Below are 21,121 nucleotides of genomic sequence, written 5' to 3' on the forward strand. Positions count from 1 at the left end.
AGTTCCAGCAGAAAATGTATGTCTAGAAGTAGAACCCTAGGTGTTTCCTAGTAGTAGGATCCACGGTGGGTTTGAGTAGGCTGCTGTTCTCCTTATTCTTACAATTTGCAGAATTAAGAAGATCAAAAAAACAGGATTGGAAAAGAGTGATACAGTATTTCCCAAACCTGTTCGCAAAACACATGATGTTGGTGGGATTGAAAACAACTTTACACAGATAATCCCACCTCAAAAATGTGATTTAGTGACCAGTGTGGTGGATATACATAAAACCTGGATTGCTGATGGGACTTGGGATACCTTTTGGAAATCGCTGACAAAATAGATTAAAACACAAATAATTTCATTTATGAGATGTTGTATTTACATAATTTGTCCAACTGAATTAAGCTAAAAACGAACTTACACTAATATAGCACATAATAATTGTTATTACATTCTAAAAACATATTTGGAGAAGACTCACTAAAGTTATCACTAAACTAATGTGCACACAAAAAAAAACCCCACCCAGACATGTTCATGCTGTTCACCACCTGTATTTATAATAGTTTTTAAGTAGATGATACTTACGAGAAGGCGAAAGCCACCAAGGCTCCACTGACCACAATAAAATCTAAAATATTCCAGAGGTCCCGGAAATATGAACCAGTATGGAGGAGAAGACCCAAATCAATCATCTGCAGACAACAAAAAAAAAATAGTCTTATGGGATAATATGTTGTAAACATCTACGATATAATTTAACATTGGATATCAATCCTGCTACCAACATTCTTTCCTTTTTTCTTTTTTTTTTTTTAATATTAATTCCTCTTTATTTATTTTCCATTTCGTCATACAAAAAATCCAGATACAATACAAAAAATACACAAAAAAAACATAATACAGTAGGATTTACTGACCAGCAGAGCCAATTCCTTATCTCCCCATAAACCCGCCCCCCCCCCCTCAGTCACCATCCCATTTCTAGTCAATCACCATCCCAATGTCCTTAACCACAGTTATTTCATATCACAGTTATTAGAAGGCTTTATCACTTATCTATCTTCTTTATCCTCGTCTAGTGTTATTAATCAAGTGGATGCTCCATTTCCTTCCACCAGGGTCCCCATATTTTCTCAAAACCTCTAAGGTTTCCCCTGCGTATGTATACAGTCCTTTCCTTCCACACTAAGTCATTTATAACTTGGATCGATTCACTCGAAAGAGGTGCTCCCGCCGCCTGCCATTTTTGTGCTATAAATTTTCGTGCTTGAAACAGGCACCGTATAACTGCAATTGTTGTATTTCGCCTTTCCCCCGGGACTCTCCTATACCCCAATATACAGGTTCTAGGGTCCAGATCCATCTTAATCCCAAAAGTCCTGTTTATGATTTCAACTATTTCTTCCCAGTACCGGAAAACAGCTTTGGACATCTCCACATCATGTGTATGAGGTCTCCAAAGCCCCTACATCTGGGGCAGTTAGCATCCGTCCTCTTTCCAAACGCGAGCAGCCTCTTGGGAGTGAAATAGGCTTGATGTACCAGCATCAAGTGCGATATTTTTTGTGATGGGGAAATCAAAATCAATGGTCCCAACTCCAGTATTGTCCTCCACTGTTCCTCTGTGATTTCTCCCACATCCTCTTCCCATTTCTCCTTTTGCCTAACCAGGTCTATACGCTCCTTGTCTTTCCTTTTCTAATTGTTTTTATCTCAAGGGAATAGTAGGCTACTGGTCAAAAATGCCATACCCTACCTTATGGCAGTTCAGCATTTGAGCTCTGGGGCCCTAACTGACAGCAACGGTCAAGCTCTTTTAACCCTCCCACCTGTCACAAATTCCCCATGGCTAATTCAATCCTCTCCAAGACAAGTTGACCCCTATCACCACTTAGCCCTTGTACACACGGTCGGACATTCTGCCAACCAAATCCGTTGGATTTTGTCCGACGGACTGTGTCCGAAACTGTTGCATACACACGGGTCGGACCAAGTTGTCGGAAAAAATCCGATCGTTCCGAACGTGATGACGTTATTTTGTTACGACGGGACTACGTTCACGCTAGTAGCCAATAGCTTTGGTGTAGGAATTTGATCTGAGCATGCGTGGCACTTTGTCCGATCGGAATTCTCTACACATGATCGGACAAGGTCCGATCGGACCAGTTTGTCAGAAACTATTTCCAACAAGTTGGAAAATTGGGTCCGACGGATATTCCGACGGAAACAGTCCGATGCATACCACACACAGTTGGATTATCCGACAAAACGGTCCGATAGGACACATTCCGTCGGAATCTCCGACCGTGTGTACAAGGGCTTACACACACACACACGCATGTCTCCAAAATCATGACTCAGCAACAGCTTATAATTCAAAAGTGAATTTTGCACTTGCATTTTTCAAAGTGCAAAATTAGAATTAGAGAGCTTTAATCTTCTGGCTTTGGTCATACAGACTAGGCCAAATTACTCTGCAAAACCCCTTGGTCATTGTTTTCTAAGAACACATATTCCTGAGGCTGTGACTTTGCAATATAGGTATTTAACTTCACTCATCAGAGCCCCTCTATAATGTAATTATGCATATGCATGTCTTTAGTGCTGCCTAGATGGGCTCATATTGATCACGCAAATTTAAAAAGATCAAACTTTTTCATGTCCTATGCAGTCTGCAGGAAGTACTCATGGAAACAGTTGCAATTCCTACATAAGAATCAGTAGCAAATCTCTAAATTTGCTCAGGAGCCCTGGGAAAAAAACTGCTTCCTATCCTGTCTTTAGCACAGTAGCCATGTTTTCTGTATTATATTATCAGTATAGTATCAGGTAAACCTTTTATTGCTGTCTGTGTCTCTATTGAGGAGATGTCACCTCTTGTTAGAAGGACAAGAAAAAGGGAAGAGGTTGTCAATGGCACAGGAATACCCATTTGATAGCAATATTATCCTGATAGATGAGGACTAACTAACCTTTACCCATTTTACAAAACTATTTTGTTGCAATCTATAGAGAGATTTTCCATCTCCCGACAAGAAGTTCAGGGAAATCCCTTCAGTGGGGACAAAGTCTGCAAGTCTAAAGGCCCTGTACACACAATCGGACTTTTTGACAACAAACATGCAAATTAGCTGTTTTGGAGCAACATCCGACTGTGTGTACGCTCCATCGGACAAACTTTTTCTGTTTTCATCTGACTTTTGTCGGCTGTGCGAACGGACAAACTTTTTGACAACATAAGTCCGATGGAGCAAAGTCCGATCGTGTGTACGCAAAACCATCGGAATTTTTGTACAAGGTACAAACGCGCTTGCTCAGAACCAATGCAAAAGATCAGACTACAATACAGAAGTTGACCAAAGGTGGCGCTGGAGTAATTGAACGTCCTCTTTTGAAGTGTCATCAGTATGTTGAAAACGTCTCTACGTTCGTGTTTGTTGCCTAAAAAGTCCTGCTGTGTGTATGCAATACAAACTTGTGGACTACGCCCTTTGTACAAAAGTCCACGGGAAAGTTTGTACAAAGTCCGATCGTGTGTATGAGGCTTTACAGAGGTTTTATGTCTTTTTTTCTGTGTGAAAATGTGTATTGCTGACTATTATGCTGATCCTGTAGATTTTTTTTTTTTTTTTTTAATATTCTGTTACTTTTTCAAATATATTAAAACAAGGAACAGAAAGAGAAAAAGAAGCGCCATCCCCAATCCTGCGCATTCTGTATTTTAAGCTGATCTGGAACAAGAATCGGTGTAAAGTTAGAAGTCCTTACCTGTATATTTGTTTCAGGTTAGTCACTCAAAGTTTTGAGGAAAAACGGGCATACCGTAACTGGTGCAAAACCCAGGTGCAAATGCATGGCTGCACAACAGTCTACTGAAACTGTAAGTAACAGATGATGCTGGTCCACTGTCATTGGGTTGTTGAATGACGTGGCGTGATCTTGAGACGCATCGTGTGAGTTTTCTCCATCGGGAGGGTGTGTTTCTCAGTCCCAAATGCTGACTAATCTTAGAACTTTCCATATTTTAATTAACAAATGAATAGGGAAGCGCCTTCTCAGAACGACCAAGCTTTTAATTAGTGCACAGAAATGACACAGCTAATATTAATTAGATTTTGCTGGAAGTCTACAGAAAACACTGTAAAGGAGGTTCCGTGTGGCTTCACAGCACAGGAACTGTTCAGTAAGATCGGTCAAGAGTGTTTAAAGATTCCACCTCTTTGTGACATCCCTTTCAAGTACACCTGTCACTTTACCATTCTAGACTAAATGAAAGGGGCCTATTCTCACATTCAGAACACTTCCTTACTGCATCATTTACCTGCCTTAACCTTTGGAAAAACTTCCAGTTATAGGGTAACAATTGACCTTCTTCTCTCTTTCCTCTCGTGATTTAGGCCCATTTCACATGACTATTCCGATCTGATCAGCCTGTCCGTTTTTCAGGTGAAACTGATTGGATGGTCCATTCACCCTTATGGACCGTTCACACCCGCCTCCCATCCAATCCACCCCCCTCCATCTAGGCAGCAGATGACGGCTACACCGAACAGTCCATTGAACAGATAGGGCGCTGTCTGTGTTCGCTCTGCATAAACTAAGCAGACACAGACCTGTCATCCACCCGTTCTGCTCTTGAAAAAAGATCGTACGTAACGTCATGACGTTATTTCGTTACGACTGGACTACGTTCAGGCTAGTAGCTTTGGTCTAGGAATTTGATCTGAGCATACGTGGAATTCTCTATACACAATCGGACAAAGTCCGATCGGATCATGTTGTCGGAAAGTTTTATAGCCCAGCTCTAAAACTTTGTCGGTCGGATATTCCGACGGAAACACTCCGATGGAGCCCACACACAGTCGGATTATCCGACAACACGGTCCGATCGGACATTTTCTGTCGGATTGTCCGACCGTGTGTACAAGGGCTAATACAAGCCTAATTCCACCTTTCAGACAAGGTTTGGCAACTAAGACTGGTACTGTTATATTCAACTAATCCATGGTATACATGTGACTTGATTAACAGACAACTTCACATTAATATAAAAGTGGAAAGCTTTCATCTGTGGATTGTGTGTAGTAAAGTGAACTCATGTAGAGATTACGCTTACCTTTATCACCATCTCAAAAGTGAAGACCCCTGTGAAAATGTAATCCATATATTTCAGCACCTGCAATCACGAGGATATTCAAAAATTATTACCAACAGGAAAAATAAAAACTAAAGGTAACTGTGGCAAAACAAAAACATCATTTCTTATTAGGACCCTTTGCATTTTGCATCAGAGGAACTAATCTCTGGAAGCTGTGATTAAAAAAAAAAAAGGGGCAGGCAACGGGCAAAGGACTAGTTAACAGTATTGCCCGTGGTCTCCCTGCAGCTGATATTTCCCACATTACTGACTTACCATGCCTTCTTCGTAGTGTCTTTTTCTGGTGGTGACCGTCTTGGTAGGGAAGCAAAGCTCTACCTCTATCTTAGAGCCTCCAACAAGAACAGTGAACAGTTTGGTAGTCAGGTTGTGACATCACCAGATCTCACTCCAAATCTCGAGACTAGCAGTCAGAGGCAGCAGCACCTTAGATCTCACACTTCAAGCTATAAAGTTATGAGGCTATAAGCAGAGGTGTGCCTAGTCAAATACCAGGAAGTGAACTGCTAATTTTCAGAGGGAATTCAAGACAAAAAGGTAAAATATTCAAGGTATCGTTTAGGAACAACTAATTTCTACATGCCCCCTATAACATTCCAAGCCTTCCCTTTTATGGGTTCAGGTCTAAGTAAAAATGAAACAAACGAAAAATACTGCGCTAGCCTAAAGGACAAACAAAGTAAAAATGAAACTATAATCATACAAAGTAAACATATTATACAAATGAAGATAGGAAAATAATTAGATAAATAAAATTCATCTAAAACAGTGACAGATAAATAATGGCTAAAAAAAAAATAAAAACACTTTTGAGCTGACGTGCAGATCAAAGTAAATTAAAAACTAAAAGTAAATAAAGGTGTAACAAGAACTCAGTACCTGACTGTCAAACTACTATCGGATCCCGGCAGTTCAGGTATGCCCATGGTATTTCAATTACGTTTTTAGGGTGTAGACCTCTAAGGTTCATGCATGCAGCACGTGCAGCCTGTCATAAAAGTGAATGGCTGTACATGGCCATACCTTTGCAAACACAGATGCTTCTTTGCGTTTGTGTTTACCTGTTTGTGCAGCGAAAATCCATAGCCTCATATTACGTGTTTGAGAAATATGTTGTGCATAATGGGCTTTCTAAAGGGAAAGTCAAGCTGTTTATCACCTTTCAGGCACTCTGTCTCTAACTGAAACCTCAGACGGAACTGTAATAAGAGAGTGGAAGAAGTCATTGGGGTTGATTTACTAAAACTGGTTTCTAGGCAGAGATGCAGCTAATTTTGCACTCTCCAATCAGTTTCACATTTTTTTTTGGTTAAAGCTTAGTTGAACAAGCTGAAGTTAGAAGCTGATTGACTACCATGCACGGCTGCACCAGATTTTTGACTCTCCCGGTTTTTTTTTAGTTTTTTTTTTTAGGTAATCTTTATTTATACAAGATTAAAATATATACAAAGAAAAATGCATATAAGAAATAGAAGCATGAAACGGTGCAAACGTCATAGTATGATGTAATAATATTTCGCAGCACAACACATGCATATCTAGAAACCAACAGGTGGTCGGGGGTTGTAGACAGCCTCGGCAGAATCGCCTCCCTGGTTTTGGGATCTGATCCTAGGTTGATGCCGATTAATATATTCAATGCCAGTGCTTGGGGCAGGTATACCAGGCTGTTCTTAAGTTATGCCACATTCTATGCACGCAACGAGACATTCCTCCACTGGAAGGACGCTGCACCACCTACAGTGCCTGCATGGCACTCTGTTCTGAACTCAGTGTTACCACTATATAAAATCACCTATATCAATCAAAACTGCCCTGGCAAGTTCGATAAAATATGGTCGGGATGGAGAGATGCCTGGGGGACGGAGATCTTGGATGATGCTCTGGGTATTGATGCTGAAGATATACAGAAAAACAAACCAGTGGTTTATTATTGTGGTACGTTATTTACCAAATATAGTATGTAACCTACCCATTCACACGAGGTCTCCCCATCCCCTGAATAAATATTAATAAAGATCTGAATAAATATTTTTCTTGTGAAAAAAAAAAAAAAAGAAACCAGCAGGCAGTAATGGTACTACTACAAACATTTGGGAGTAGGAATGTATGCAATGAATGCACCAGAGCATAGAGATATCTCAAATGGCAGACTGGGTGGCAAAATAGGTGACAAGGAAATGCAGTCAGGATGGACTACAAAGCTTCTTCATGATCGCATGAGGCTGCACTCTCCAGTTTTAGTAAATCAACCCCACTGATCTATTTTATTCACTTGTGTTTGTTTAAATTTCAGTTTGAACTACTGGGGTCTGTAAACAACGTGGTATTTACCAAGAAAAGAACCCTAAAGCTCAATCTTCTCTCTGAAAATGAGTAAGGCATACATACAATTTATTATGTATTAGACTAATAAAAAGAACACATATTTAAAAAATATATATTTTTTTAGTCTTGACCATAGTAAACAAAACCGCATTCTTTTTTAACTCTCCATTTCAAAATTTGAAATCCTTATAGATTAGTGTAGAAAAACAAACATTCTTGACTCTCAGGGTTGCTTACATCATTGTGAGGTGCATCGGCCTGTACGGGGTCTTCTGCAGCCAGTGCAATGCTGCTCAGGGCAATGACTACCAGGATGACCATCTCAAAATAGCGTAGGTTGACGATGTAGTGACACAGACGGCGGACTCTGTCAGGAGAGTGAGAAGGAAAACCATCATGCGCTTTGTCTTTACTAACTCACATGCCTTCCACACACTAAATTCTTCCTCTGGTTGATGAAGCTCCTGTCAAACCATTTTTCAACAACTAAGCTAAAGTCTGACGCAAATGTCCTCGGCATAGAATGGACTGCTGACAGAAATTGTTCATATGACAAAGTGACCCAGCCTTTCTGAAACACAGATGAGGGCTAACAATGACAATTGAGGAATGATGGTGAATGTGTTGGCAATTTGAAGGCACTCACGGGTTAGTGGAGCTGAAGATGAACATGGAGCTGTATGGCAGAATCTGCTTCGGCCCATTTTTCGTTAAGTCCTCTGCTTCCATCTCCTTCTTCTCCTCAGACTTGACGTCGAATTCCACGTTATTGACTGTGAGGGGTCATTAGAGGATGTATTGTTATTCTGTGTGGGATCCATTATGTGTGCTGGTGCGTATGTCAGCAGATCACCAAGAACTAGAAACAATTCTACCACTACATGTTACCCAGAGAAGTCCTGAGAGAACAGTATCTAGAGTGATAGGGTACCGAGTGTGCTGGGGGAAAACGTAGGCTGCGCCAAATTAACATACTCTTAGCCCTTGTACCCACAGTCGGAGATTTCGACAACCAAATCCGTCGGATTTTGTCCGAAACTGTTGTATACACACGGTCGGACGAAGTTGTCGGAAATTCCGATCGTTCAGAACGTGATGACGTTATTTCGTTACAACGGGACTACGTTCAGGCTAGTAGCCAATAGCTTTGATGTAGGAATTTGATCTGAGCATGCATGGCACTTTGTCCGATCGGAATTCTCTACACATGATTGGAGTATGTCCGATCGGAGCATTTTGTCTGAAAATATTTCCGGCAAGTTGGAAAATTTGGTCCGACGGAAACAGTCCGATGGAAACAGTCCGATGGAGACCACACGCAGTCGGAATATCCGACAAAACGCTCCGATCGGACACATTCCGTCGGAATCTCTGACCGTGTGTACAAGGGCTTACAGTTTTGGAAATTAGGAAGAGCTACTTCCTGTCTGTGACACAATTGGGGAACTTCTCCCTCACTTTCTGCTCCTGTGATTCCAGAAAGAAAGGGTTTGGTTGTCTCAAGAAGATGATGGCAGGGGCAGAAAAAAAGAATACATCATCAGAAATTCTCACTCTTCCTCAATGTGTATTTGTGCTCCCATTGGAGAGATTTCATAACACTTATGCCGCGTACACACGACCGGACTTTCTGAGGGACTAGGTCTTTCCGACGGACTTTCGGCGGAGTTCCGACGGACTTTCCGAATGAACGGACTTGGCCACACACAATCACACCAAAGTCCGACGGATTCAAACGTGATGACATACGACTGGACTAGAATAAGGAAGTTCATAGCCAATAGCTGCCCTAGCGTCGGTTTTTGTCCGTCGGACTAGCATACACACGAACGGATTTCTCGGTCTGGCGGATTTCCGATAGAACATGTTTTACATTTTTCCATTTCTAAAGTTCGCTGGATTTTTGGCAAGCAAAGGTCCGATGGAGCCCACACAAGATCGAATTGTCTGACAGACTCGTTCCGTCGGACCTTTGCTGTCAAAAAGTCCGGTCGCGTGTACGCGGCATTACTGTCCTGGCAGGAAGTGAGGGGAAACCTCCCCTATGGGTACACAGCTGATGTTAAAATTGGGCAGAGGTTTAAATACTTTACCACTCTATCCAAAGCAAAATAAAATGTTTGCTTTTGGTCTAATCAAAATGGTTGTAATACTAGAGAGATATATTTAAATATATATTATATACTATAAATATATAGAAACTTTCCACACAAAAGTGCTACTTTCTGTGTACAATAATTACAATACTGTTACTTATTATTATATAATGGTATATTAATATAAGAACTACTACTAATGCTAAGATTCCCACTGAGCAGAAGTCTGCAGCCTGCTCACTCCAATGGCTTTTTTTTCTACAGTAACATGTCCACAGCCACTGATATATACAAAAAAATTCCCCAGTCAATGGCAGTTGACATTTTAACTTGACAGTAGTTTAAACTGTTGGCCAATACTACTATGGTAGTTGTGGGTACATGTGAGGATACCAAAAGGTAGCAGGTAGTGGACACTGCAAGATAGCACTCTGTGGTGATGTTGCGTAATGGAGGAGAGGGCTTCAGACACGTTCCAGTGAAATAGTTCATTCTTAAGAAGAGTAACTAGATAAGGGGGTACAAATTCACCCAGAATTATTGGGTGGCCATCAAAGAACTGGTAGGCCTTCTCTCATCTCAAGTAAAGAAATGCCTGCCTTACCTTTTATTGAGGTTACTGTCCAATTTCCTACCCTGGAGACCATTATGTGATGAAAGACTATTGGACCATTTTTATGGCCATTTATTCTGACAAATAAACCTGATTGCTGAGGGTGCTACACACAAGGGTAACAACAGACTGGTGACAGCATTCTACATTAGTAAGGCCAGCCAGGCATGGTTCGAATTTTGGCTGGTTCAACAGGAACTGGCCAAGATTAGAATCATTCATGGGCAGGCTGAATGTACCAAGTTGATCGATCAGCTTGAATAAAACCAGCCTGCAGGATTATCTTGCAACTATCGCTAGCAACTGCTATAGCTGCTAGTGATAATCACCGTCTTCTCCTGGTGGGGATAGCTATCCACAGGTAGGAGACAAAGGCCTGGCAGAAAGGGATTCCAGCAATAACACTGTCTGTGTTAATGGGGAAATCGAGCAAATTGCTTTCCTGCAACCCGTTGTTGCACGAAAGAAATTAGTTCTGTGTATGGCCAGCCTAATTAAGCTTATATTAGATCATAATACTCCATTACTATATATCACTGGCATATTTATCTAGTGAAAGAAATCTATGTTATACAAGCAATTGTGTTCCAGGTTTGGAATGGGATTATGAAGATGAAATTGACCCAGAGACTTGGAGGGGACTAAAAAGATAGAGATGCTTAATGTAGCAAATTGAAATCAGCATAATTATTTAAAAATATTTTTAAATGATATATTTTATAAAAATATAAGTACATGAAGCAGCCCTATCTTTTCATTGCTTCACATATAGATTTCCTACACAGTAGCTGATCTTCAAGTGATTGTAAAGGCTCGTTTTTTTTTTTTTTTTAAAACAACAAACATGTTATACTTACCTCCTCTGTGTATTGGATTTGCACAGAGCAGCCCAGATCCTCCTCTTCTCAGGTCCCTCTTTGCTGCTCCTAGCCCCTCCCTCCTTTTGAGTGCCCCTCAGCCAGCAGCTTGCTACTGGGGACACCCAAGCAGAGTCACAGCTCGGTGTATACATTCAGACATGATTGTCAGCCGCGGGAGCCAATGGCGTCACTGCTCTGTCTCAGCCAATCAGGAGGAGTGTGCTGGTTGGCTAAGGGGATCGTGGACATGGCTGGAGAGAGATGGGCTCGGGTAGGTTATTAGGGGGTGCTTGAGAGGCTGCTAAACACAGAAGGTTTTTTTTTTATCTTAATGCATAGAATGCATTAAAATAAAAAATAAAAACCTTCTGCCTTTACAACTCCTTTCACTGATCCTCTTTCTTAGTACAAGTCTTTTTCTGGAGGTTAGAATTACCTGACAATGTCTTCTATTGATATTGCTACGCTGGGTGTCCTATTCTGCGCACCTGCTGAAACCATTATGAGGGGTTCCCACTTTTCCCATTAGAATTATAAAATTTATTTTATATTATGGGGACATGAGGACCAGAGACACCCAAAAGGGTGAGGGGGGGGGGGGGTCCAAAACTCCCAGGTAGATAGGAAGAGAGTTGGGAATTATGGAATGGATAACTCATTGGTGTATCCAAGACTTAGAACTGAATCCGACCACCAAGCTCAACTTTTCTGGGTGTATGGGCTCTTTAGAGGAAGCACTTACATATTTTTAATTAAACAGATTTCTAACAGCAAAGTAGGTGATAATTTGAGCAGGATCCAATATTGCTTTAGGTTTAGTGTTTCAGTGATTATACAAAATGTCTGCATGTAATTTCGCCATACAATATCCTAGGGGGGTTGCCAAGTAAAAACAAGAGATGAGACGTCATATGTCAGCACTGTGGTTGTAGTGCATACATGACAATCCTTATGGAAGAGAAGCAGATCAGAGCTTTGGGTCTACCTAGGAAGCATAAAACTGTGTATAGAATAAACACTCCACCACATAAAATTCGGTCTATCAAATATAAAGGGACACTGCCCTTTAAAAGGTTTGAAGTGTTTTAGCTAACTCCAGCAATAACATTTGAGGTTCATTATTTCTTAAAAATGAAATTTTATATCTACAAAAGGATAAACAATCCTTTAAACTAACAAATAATCTGTTGATTACGCTTCTTAATGTCATAGATAAATGAGTGCGTATTGTATAAATATCCATTTTAGAATTTGGCAAGTGCAGTTTGTGCATTAACCTTTAAACCCTTGCTGATGGGAATGTCATAGGCGTTGTATATAAATTAACATTTTGGCACGGGCGCAATGATGGTGATGGCACATGCCAGAAACTGCATCTCTAAGCAAGAGTTCTCACTTGGTATGACTGCGGTGTCTCCGGGCGGTGCTGTGATGGTGACGGGTATATTGACTGTGCTGGAGCGGTCCGTGTGTGGCTGAGACATTCGGTTCACATTTTTCTGGTTATCGGCATCTTCTGATTGCTCCGGCAGCTGCTGTAGACCCCCGACAGGGACCTCAGCCTCGTTACGGTGGTCCCTGCAGTGATGGATATATATATTATTAAACAAGACTTCCAAGCAGTTTGAACAGATGCTGGAACAGGTAGAAGGGGAGAGAGCTTTAATAACACAAGATTAACATTGAAAAACTGTCACATGCTGAGTTCAGGCTTTGAAAAATCTGCAGTAATGGCTACACTTCAAAGAGACGACCTGTAATCCTTACACTGATACCTCCTTATCAGACAACATCATTTCTTCAACACACTGCTTCAATGAAATACTGGTGCAGTCAGATTCATGGTGATTGCTTTGGAGCCTGCACCTCTACAAATCAAATTTGCAATGACAGCTCCTATATGTCCATGCTCACAGATTCGCTTTAAAAGGAATAGGTAAATTAATAATTTGCTGTACTTCAAAGGAACATATAATCAGAAACATGGGGACCACCGACTTGTCATTTTTCTTGGCCACTATCTAGTGTTTCACTTAACAAGCATGCTTCCCCCCAAATGTAATCTCATGACCAATTTCTGGGGACAACACAGTCACTTCTAGATAATCCCAAACTTTAGGCCCAGACTCCTTGCATTGATATTGTTAGTCACACAATAAACATTTAAAACTTTTCTATTAGAAAAACAATAACCCTGAGACTGATTTTCAAAACTTACTTCTGAGCACATTGTTGTATTAACTTGTTGTATCATTTTGTCTTAACTAACTCCATAGTAAGTTGTAGGATGATTAGGTTTAACTATATATGGTAGCATAAGATTGTAAAGGAAACCCTGATTAGCCAAAATAAAGTACCATCGTGTACCAGGCACGCTATCTATGTTTCCTCAGCCAATAGAAGCGTAGAGGTGGTATTATTGTAGGTATTAGGAGGGGGAGATACATTCCTTTGTGGGATTCTTACCGCAACTTCTGCCTTGTAAGCGTCTCCCTGTTGTGTGCCACATCAGAAATAAATTGTCTGCTTCTCAATACATCTGGAGTTTGACTGATCACAAGAGAAGAAGATTCCTAACAGATATATGGATGAGTTACCTGGGTCTGTGATTTCGATGTTCCTTCTCAGCAGATTCTCCATCTTTATTTTCTTTTTTCTCCTCTGTGTCATATGTAGAAAGTGCTTTGTGCCTGTTACGATGACGTGACCTAGGAACCTCCTCCCCATTTTCACCACGGGTTGTGCCATCTCCGTCTCTGGTGCCTGATCTAGACCCTCCTCCTCGGTGCCGAGACTTCCTCTCACCTTTGCTGCCAGAACCTGGTTGTCCATTGCCATCTTTGCCTTGTCTTTCTGCAGAGTGGCGGTGTGTACGGTGCCGGCGGTGCTCCCTTTCCGTACCTTCTTCGGGGGAGGCCCTGCGGTGGTGCCGCTTCCCCCTCTCTTGGCTTTGATTCCGCTCTCCCCTTCCTTCCTTCCCTCCTTCCCCTTCTTTACTGCGACTTCTATGCTGCCGATGCCGCTCCTCTCTATCATTACTACCTGAGTCTCCATTATGGTTACCATTCTCCCTACAGCCACCATTGGTTTCGCCTGTGCCTCTCTCACGGTGCCGGTGTTTCCGCTGTGCTGGCTCCGTAGCCTCCACAGGCCCTGGCTCTATCTCATTGGGTGCTAACTCTTCTGGGCTGCCATCTTTGGTCTCTGTGGAATCTTGCGGCTCCACCAGCAACGGTCGATCCATGTGACTCTTCATATCCGGCCGCAGTCGCAAAGTAGTAGCATATCGCAGACGGTCTTCAGGCTCCAGCTCACTGTAGAGTGCCTCACAGCTAGCCTGGAAGTTGTGCATACGGATTTGGGTTGTGCGCTGCTCCCATACAGACCGACATTTAGTTGAGTTTTGCTGTCTGCTGAAGAAACAGAAGAGGTTATATTTCTGAAGTCCCTCTAGGCACAATATTGGGAGGATGGAGGGGCAGAAAATATAGCAAATAAACAGATCAACCATGAAGTAACAAAAAAAGAACAAGCTAAAGTAATTCAAAAGTTGTAAAAATGAATGAAAAAATGTATAACTAAGGGATGAATGAAAAGGGAAGGCATTCAGAAATCAGATTTATGGCAGGGGGAAAATATGGTAGGGAATTAGGGCCAATATTGGATTACTATTACTCCTGTATCCTCTAACAACAAAACCACACATAGATTGGGATTTGCGAGGCATAACAATCGATCAAACACTTAACAAAAGCAGAAAAAGAAAGGAGAACAAAGGCTCCTAGCAAAATAAATTAAGGATAAATACTGATAAAGCCACCCATCTACAGATGTAAAATATATTTCATTTGGGTAATAATGTACTAACCTACACATTTTTCCTAGATTTATTAATATGTTGTTTTTGATGGAGTAAGGAGCGGTTAGGAGTGGACAATTGTCAGGTTTTGTCTGCTGTCAGTTCCCATTAAGGAGACTTTCCTTAATTGTCCCAGAGACACTACATGGGGAAATTATTTCTTATACAGGTGTCATACCAAAAGATGTCTCCATTGGAAGGTATCCCCTCAACTCCTGCTCCAGTGACAACTGTAAAATTTTGGAATTACCATCGCCTTCTCTTTTGGTGACAATTTCAGGCCCAAAATGGGAAATTTAAATAACTTTAATTAGCAGTAAGTGACTTGATTTTGCTGCTGTGGTAGGGCTATTTTTTATTTTATTTTTAGGTTTTTATATGGAGAGAGTAATGTATGTATGTGTGTGTGTGTGTGTGTGTGTTGTGGTTGTTATATGTCTACATATGTGTGGAGTTTTTATAGAAATTAATTGTCATTGCAACGCAAATTACAATTAAAGTATTTATCTTATTTTATATCTTAAATTTTCGGAAATACCATCACCTTCTCTCCTGGTGACAATGGTCGGCAGAACATACAGAAGGCAAAACTGCTTAGGTTTTTACACATTTCTGTGTTCACATTAACATGCATCCATACTCTATTTGGAGCTAAAGAAGAAAAAAGAATTCAGCATAAACCCAATAGTAATTGCACAGGTCACTGAGGAAGGTGGATACATGCAAAAATAGTGCATGTCGAATCTAGGCTCTGTGATCCCTCTGTGCTGGATTATGGCAGTTGTAGCAATTCAAAGCATGTGCTCCAGGCCACCAGGACATGGGACACATCAAATATCATAGTTATGTCAACGCCCCCAACCTTAGTGCCAAAAAAACCCTCTGTTGTAATGAAATTAATATCTTATTCTATTATATTGATCTCGTTAATAAGAAAATATGAAATGTTGTTACCACCCAAACAGATATTTTAGGTTTGAATAGTGTGAGGGGTTAGCTCGGCAGCGGGTGTGTGTGACCCCCTGGATGGGTTCACAACACAAAATCAGGCACAGCAGACAGCGTTGTAGGTGCAAAAAAACAAAAGATGCAGTTTATTTATGCTACATGCAGTGAAACATATAACAGCCAAACAAAAATAAAACATGAAAATAAATCCTGGTCAGCTTGACCTCTAATTACACACTTAGACTCCCTGTCTAACAACTGAGTGCAGCCTTGTGCTGCACCAGTCCCTGTCTCCGTTGTAGAGGTTTGCCACACAGGCATTAACTCACCGCACAGAACAGGTATCACACTCCCCAGTCTATACAAACACAAAACTGGTTCCAGGATGGAGCATCTCCCTAAGCATGCTGGGGTTTTTTGTAGAGGTCTTAATGAGCCCACTTACTTCAGCTGGGCTCATTAACTCTTCCCCTCTAATTGTAAAAGTCTTCATAAAGCCTGAATCTAGGACACACATATTTCCCATCCTGGATACAACCAGGTGACTTTACCTGCGTGCTGCCACAATAGTTTATGGCAAATTACATGCTGGTATTTTTATATCTCCTGGGGATTCCAGCATTGAGATCTCTGCATTAGAATTGCTAGTTCTGCTGTGGCCTTTACAAAGCCAGAAGATGGTGCCACCACGATGTAGACTGATGAGTTTATCTGTGAATGACAACTTTATGGTGGTCTTGGAAGGCGAATAGACACAACTACTGTAGGAAAATCATTGTGAGAGGGGCAGAGACACAAGTACTGTATGGAAATCTCAACATTGTTGGAAGGATGGAGACAAAACTACTGTAGGAACATCCCAGTATTGTGGGAGGGATGGAGAACACAACTACTGCAAGGAAATCTCACAATTGTGAAAGGGGCAGAGACAGATCTACTGTATGGAAATCCCACCATTTTGGGAAGGACGGAGACAAAACTACTTCAGGGAAATCCCACCAATGTGGGACAGGTGGAGAAACAATTACTTCAGGAAATCTCACCATTGTGGGAGAGGCAGGGGAATACCACCATTGTGGAAGTGTCAGGGCTGGCTTAGCCCTTCCTCCTCTGGGCTGGCCGCTCAGCTGTCGGCTAATTGCCAGCTCTCTTCTCTCTCCACAGTTACCAGCTGTTCCCGATGATGCTCGTCTAACCTGCCTATTTAAAGCCTTCCAGCTCACTTCTCCTCTGCCTTCGCGTTGGCCACATCACAAGGAACCATCTCCTGCGGTTTGTTTCAAGACTGGTTTGCTGACATCACTCCTGGCTCCTTATCCTGCTTGCATTTGCTCTCCTTGGATCCCCGACTTCTGACCTGGCTGATTACCCAATCTGGTTACTGGACTCTGGCTATGCTTGACTACGCTTTTTCTATTTACCTTTTTATTTTTATTAATAAACAAGTGTGATTTAATTGTACTTCTGTCTCAGAAACCATGAATCAGACTGACAGGGAGGGACAGAGACACGACAACTGTGTAGAAATCTCACCATTGTGGGAAGGATGGAGACAAAATTACTGCAGAGAAATCCCACTCTTGTGGGGGGTGGAAACACAACTACTTCAGGGAAATCTCAACATTGTGGGACAGGTAGAGACACAGCTACTTCAGGAAATCTTACAACTGCGGACGGGGCAGAGACACAACTACTGCATGGATATCTCACCATTGTAGGAAAGGTGGAGATGCAACTACTTCATGGAATATCCCAATTGTGGAAGGAGCAGAGACACAACTACCATTTTGGGAAGAACGTCTTTTGGGAAGAAACAAAATTACTGCAGAGGAGTCCCACTACTGTGGGAGGGGATGGAGACACAACTACTTAAGGGAAATCCCGCCAATGTGGACGGGGTGGAGACACAACTACTGTATGTATATCTCACCATTGTGGGAAGGACCGAGACAAAACTACTGCAGAGATATCTCACTGCAGTGGGAGGGGTGGAGACACAACTACTTCAGGAAATCTTACAACTGTGCAAGGAGCAGAGACACAACTACTGTATGTATATCTCACCATTTCAGAAGAAGTGGAGACAAAACTACTACAGTGAGATCTTACCATTGTGGGAGGGGCAAAGACACAACTACATCAGGGAAATCCCACCATTGTGAGAGGGGCAAAGACACAACTACGTCAGGGAAATCTCACCACTGTGGGAGGGTTGGAGACACAACTACTTCAGGAAAAGCTCACCATTGTGGGAGGCGCGCACAAACTACTACTGCAGGAAAATCCCCCATTGTGAGAGGGGTGCAGACACTACTTTAGGGAAAACTCACCACTGTGGGAGTAACAGAGACACAACTACTGCAAAGAAATCCCCAACGTTGTGGGAGGGGCCCCCTACTGACCTAATAACCCTGCAATAAAAAAAAAGAGATCACCGTTTTCTTTACAGAGAGCAAAGGGGCCCAATCTGCAGAATGCTGGCAGGGACCAGGTTTTCTGCTTTAGGCTGTGGCTGCTTTAGAAAAAACATTGCATTTAGATGATTGAAACAAATTAATAAATTGGTCTTTAAATCAGCTACATTAGAATAATATTTCTGGACTGCTGATAGTACATTTTTGCTTAGCACCTACACTTTTTCTTTTTCTTCTGAAATGAAAGATATAAATGGATGACACCTTCCATAAAAACATACACAACTAAAGTACTCATATCCGTATTACAAAGCAATAAACACATATCTTAAAAATTAAATCAGATCTATCCAATGGCATAATCCGTAATATCAACAAATAATTCAAGATAACTTCCCCATTTTGGGAATGAACTCAAAGAACCTAGCCCCAGGTTCAAGATCCTAAAATATCCGACACGTAAGGCCCCCATGTGATGGAAAGGTGTCAAACCCCCTCTTCTCCCTCCCTTTTTCCCCTTCCCTCCCCTCCCGAAAAACAAAAAAAAAAGTCATCTCCTCCCCCTAGCACCTATACTTAGAGCTCTCCTTAATATCCCTCAAGACAGTCCTCTTATTTAAATGGTGGCATTAATAATCAGGAAAAGTTACATCTATACGCCAGTACAGAGAAAAACTACCGCCACATACGCTTTTTCTCCTGATAATTAGTGTGTGATAAAATCTGATAAAATTTTTAATAACCATTTCTCACGGTGTTTAATAAGCGTCCGGTGGATGGAGAGATGAGCACAGCTATTCTTAGTAGTTAAGGATGTATTATTTAAATACAGATCACTCTATTTCATATTCTTTCAGCACTGAGCCCAAATGATTTTGCTGGAGAGCCAGAATAAAATAGGAAAATTTAATGAGCGAAACTGCAAAAGATAGCAGAATGGAAAGATAGATTGTGACTGAGAAGCTTGAAGGAAAGATTTTCCACACAATCTCTGCAGTTATTGGGGAACCGAAAGGCCCAGCATTCAATGCCTGACAGTTGGCTCTGAGCAACATGCTCCTCAAATGTACGTGGATGGGAAACATCCGGTTTTTTTTTAGATCTTGTCTAGCAAAACTAAGCAGAAAACGAATTAAAATGCCCCAACGCCTAACTTTTTTTCCGGTAGTTTGGCCTTTAAGAATTACCTGCACTGTTTATCTGTCGACTGCATTGACATTTGTCGTACAGAGGAATGATGGAATTCCAGAGAGTGTTGTAGACATTCTTTATTATGAATCTAGATGGGACTGCTCTCTAAAAATCCAGTACTGAAGGCATTATGGGCCTAAAAATACTCACTCTCTGGCTGTCCTGAAGTATCAACCACTGTTTAAGCTAATGCTCTGAAATGGGTATAAAAATGGAGGATTCTAATGTTGTTATGGCTTTCCTGATCTGCATGCATGTTTCAATTCAGTGATTTACAAAGTATTAAAGCCATAAACAGCCAGAGAACCAGCATTTTCAGAAAGGTGATATCATCGCAGCCTTGGCTCAAGGACTGCTTTATAATGATAAAAGATCAAACTGTTGTTGAGAAATTATACTGTTTCTGTATATGGTGACATGTCAGACATGGGTTTGTGGTGGAGATTTTGAAATATAATATTTATAGCAAGGAGCTCCAAGGGAGCCATGGTGAGGACTTTCTAATTAACCCCTTGTTTACTGGGCACTTAAACCCCCCTCCTGCCCAGACCAATTTTCAGCTTTCAGCGCTGATGCACTTTGAATGACAATTGCGCGGGCATACAACACTGTACCCAAATGAAATTTTTATCATTTTTTTCCCACAAACAGAGCTTTATTTTGGTGGTATTTAGTTACAGCTGGGAGTTTTATTTTTTGCTAAACAAACAAAAAAAATGCAAAAAAAAAATAAAAAATCATGTTTAATAGTTTGTTATAAAATTTTGCAAACAGGTCATTTTTCTCCTTCATTGAAATGCGCTGATGGGGCGGCACTGGTGGGCACTGATAGGCTGTACTCGTGGGCACTCATAGGCACAGTTAGGGCGACACTAATAGGCACAAATAAGGTGGCACCGATAGGCACAGATAAGGCAGTACTGATGGGCAAAGATAAGATGGCACTGATGAGTGGCACGGATGGGTGGCACTGATAGGTACCACTGATAAATGGGACTGATGGGCACTGATAGGTGGCACTGCTGGGCACTGGCAGATGACACTTATGGGCACAGATATGTGGCACTGAGGTGCAGCACTGTTGAGGCAGATTGTGGGCACTGATAGGTGGCACTGTGGGAACTGATGTATGGCACTATGGGTGGCACTGCTGGGTGGCACTTTTATTAATAACTGGCTGGTACTGGCAGGGGGCAGGTGGGCACTGATAAGCTGGCCGTGATCGGGACTGATGTCCCGATCACGGCCGCTGGCCGATTACCGGCTCTGTTTAGTCACATGATCTGCTGTCATTGGCTGATAAGGGGTTGGGATCGACCCCTTGCTCAGATCCGTGATCAGGCGAGTCTCATATTTACTATTGTTTGGTATCTCAAACACACAAACCTGTTGGTCTGCTGTCTGCATAGTAACTAAGTTACCCCTATTGTTCATAGAGATAGCCATTTCAGATATAGTGCCTCTTCCTGTGCCACAAGTCCTTGAAATGCTAATTTATGTTGTATCAAAGAGGGCTGACAGTTGTAAATCAAGAGATAGTTAAACAGGTCTTATGTCGGAACTGGCAGGGTTGGGGATCAAAGGAAGTTGCTCAACTTCAGAATTGGAGGCAACTTTGAACCAATGAGGTGACCCTGAGTTCTGATTGGTAGGCATGAGGTTTTCT

General features: G+C 41.7%; 1 protein-coding gene across 10 annotated transcripts in view; it reads right to left on the reverse strand.

Annotated features, from left to right (window-relative positions):
- Window positions 1-21,121, reverse strand: part of CACNA1B (calcium voltage-gated channel subunit alpha1 B) — a 495,135-nt gene that overhangs the window by 127,313 nt on the left and 346,701 nt on the right. For all 10 annotated transcript variants that reach the window (XM_077467940.1, XM_077467939.1, XM_077467936.1 and 7 more), the window contains 6 exons: window positions 13,641-14,453; window positions 12,440-12,621; window positions 8,121-8,247; window positions 7,712-7,841; window positions 5,105-5,164; window positions 574-680 (listed from right to left, as the gene is read on the reverse strand). In XM_077467940.1, the coding sequence (XP_077324066.1) occupies window positions 574-680; window positions 5,105-5,164; window positions 7,712-7,841; window positions 8,121-8,247; window positions 12,440-12,621; window positions 13,641-14,453 (1,419 nt within the window). The remainder of the gene's footprint in view (window positions 1-573; window positions 681-5,104; window positions 5,165-7,711; window positions 7,842-8,120; window positions 8,248-12,439; window positions 12,622-13,640; window positions 14,454-21,121) is intronic.

This window comes from Lithobates pipiens, unplaced genomic scaffold (genome assembly GCF_037356315.1).
Source record: "Lithobates pipiens isolate NorthernLeopardFrog02 unplaced genomic scaffold, aLitPip1_a1.2 Scaffold_11, whole genome shotgun sequence".
In the NCBI taxonomy this organism is placed as follows: Eukaryota; Metazoa; Chordata; class Amphibia; order Anura; family Ranidae; genus Lithobates; species Lithobates pipiens.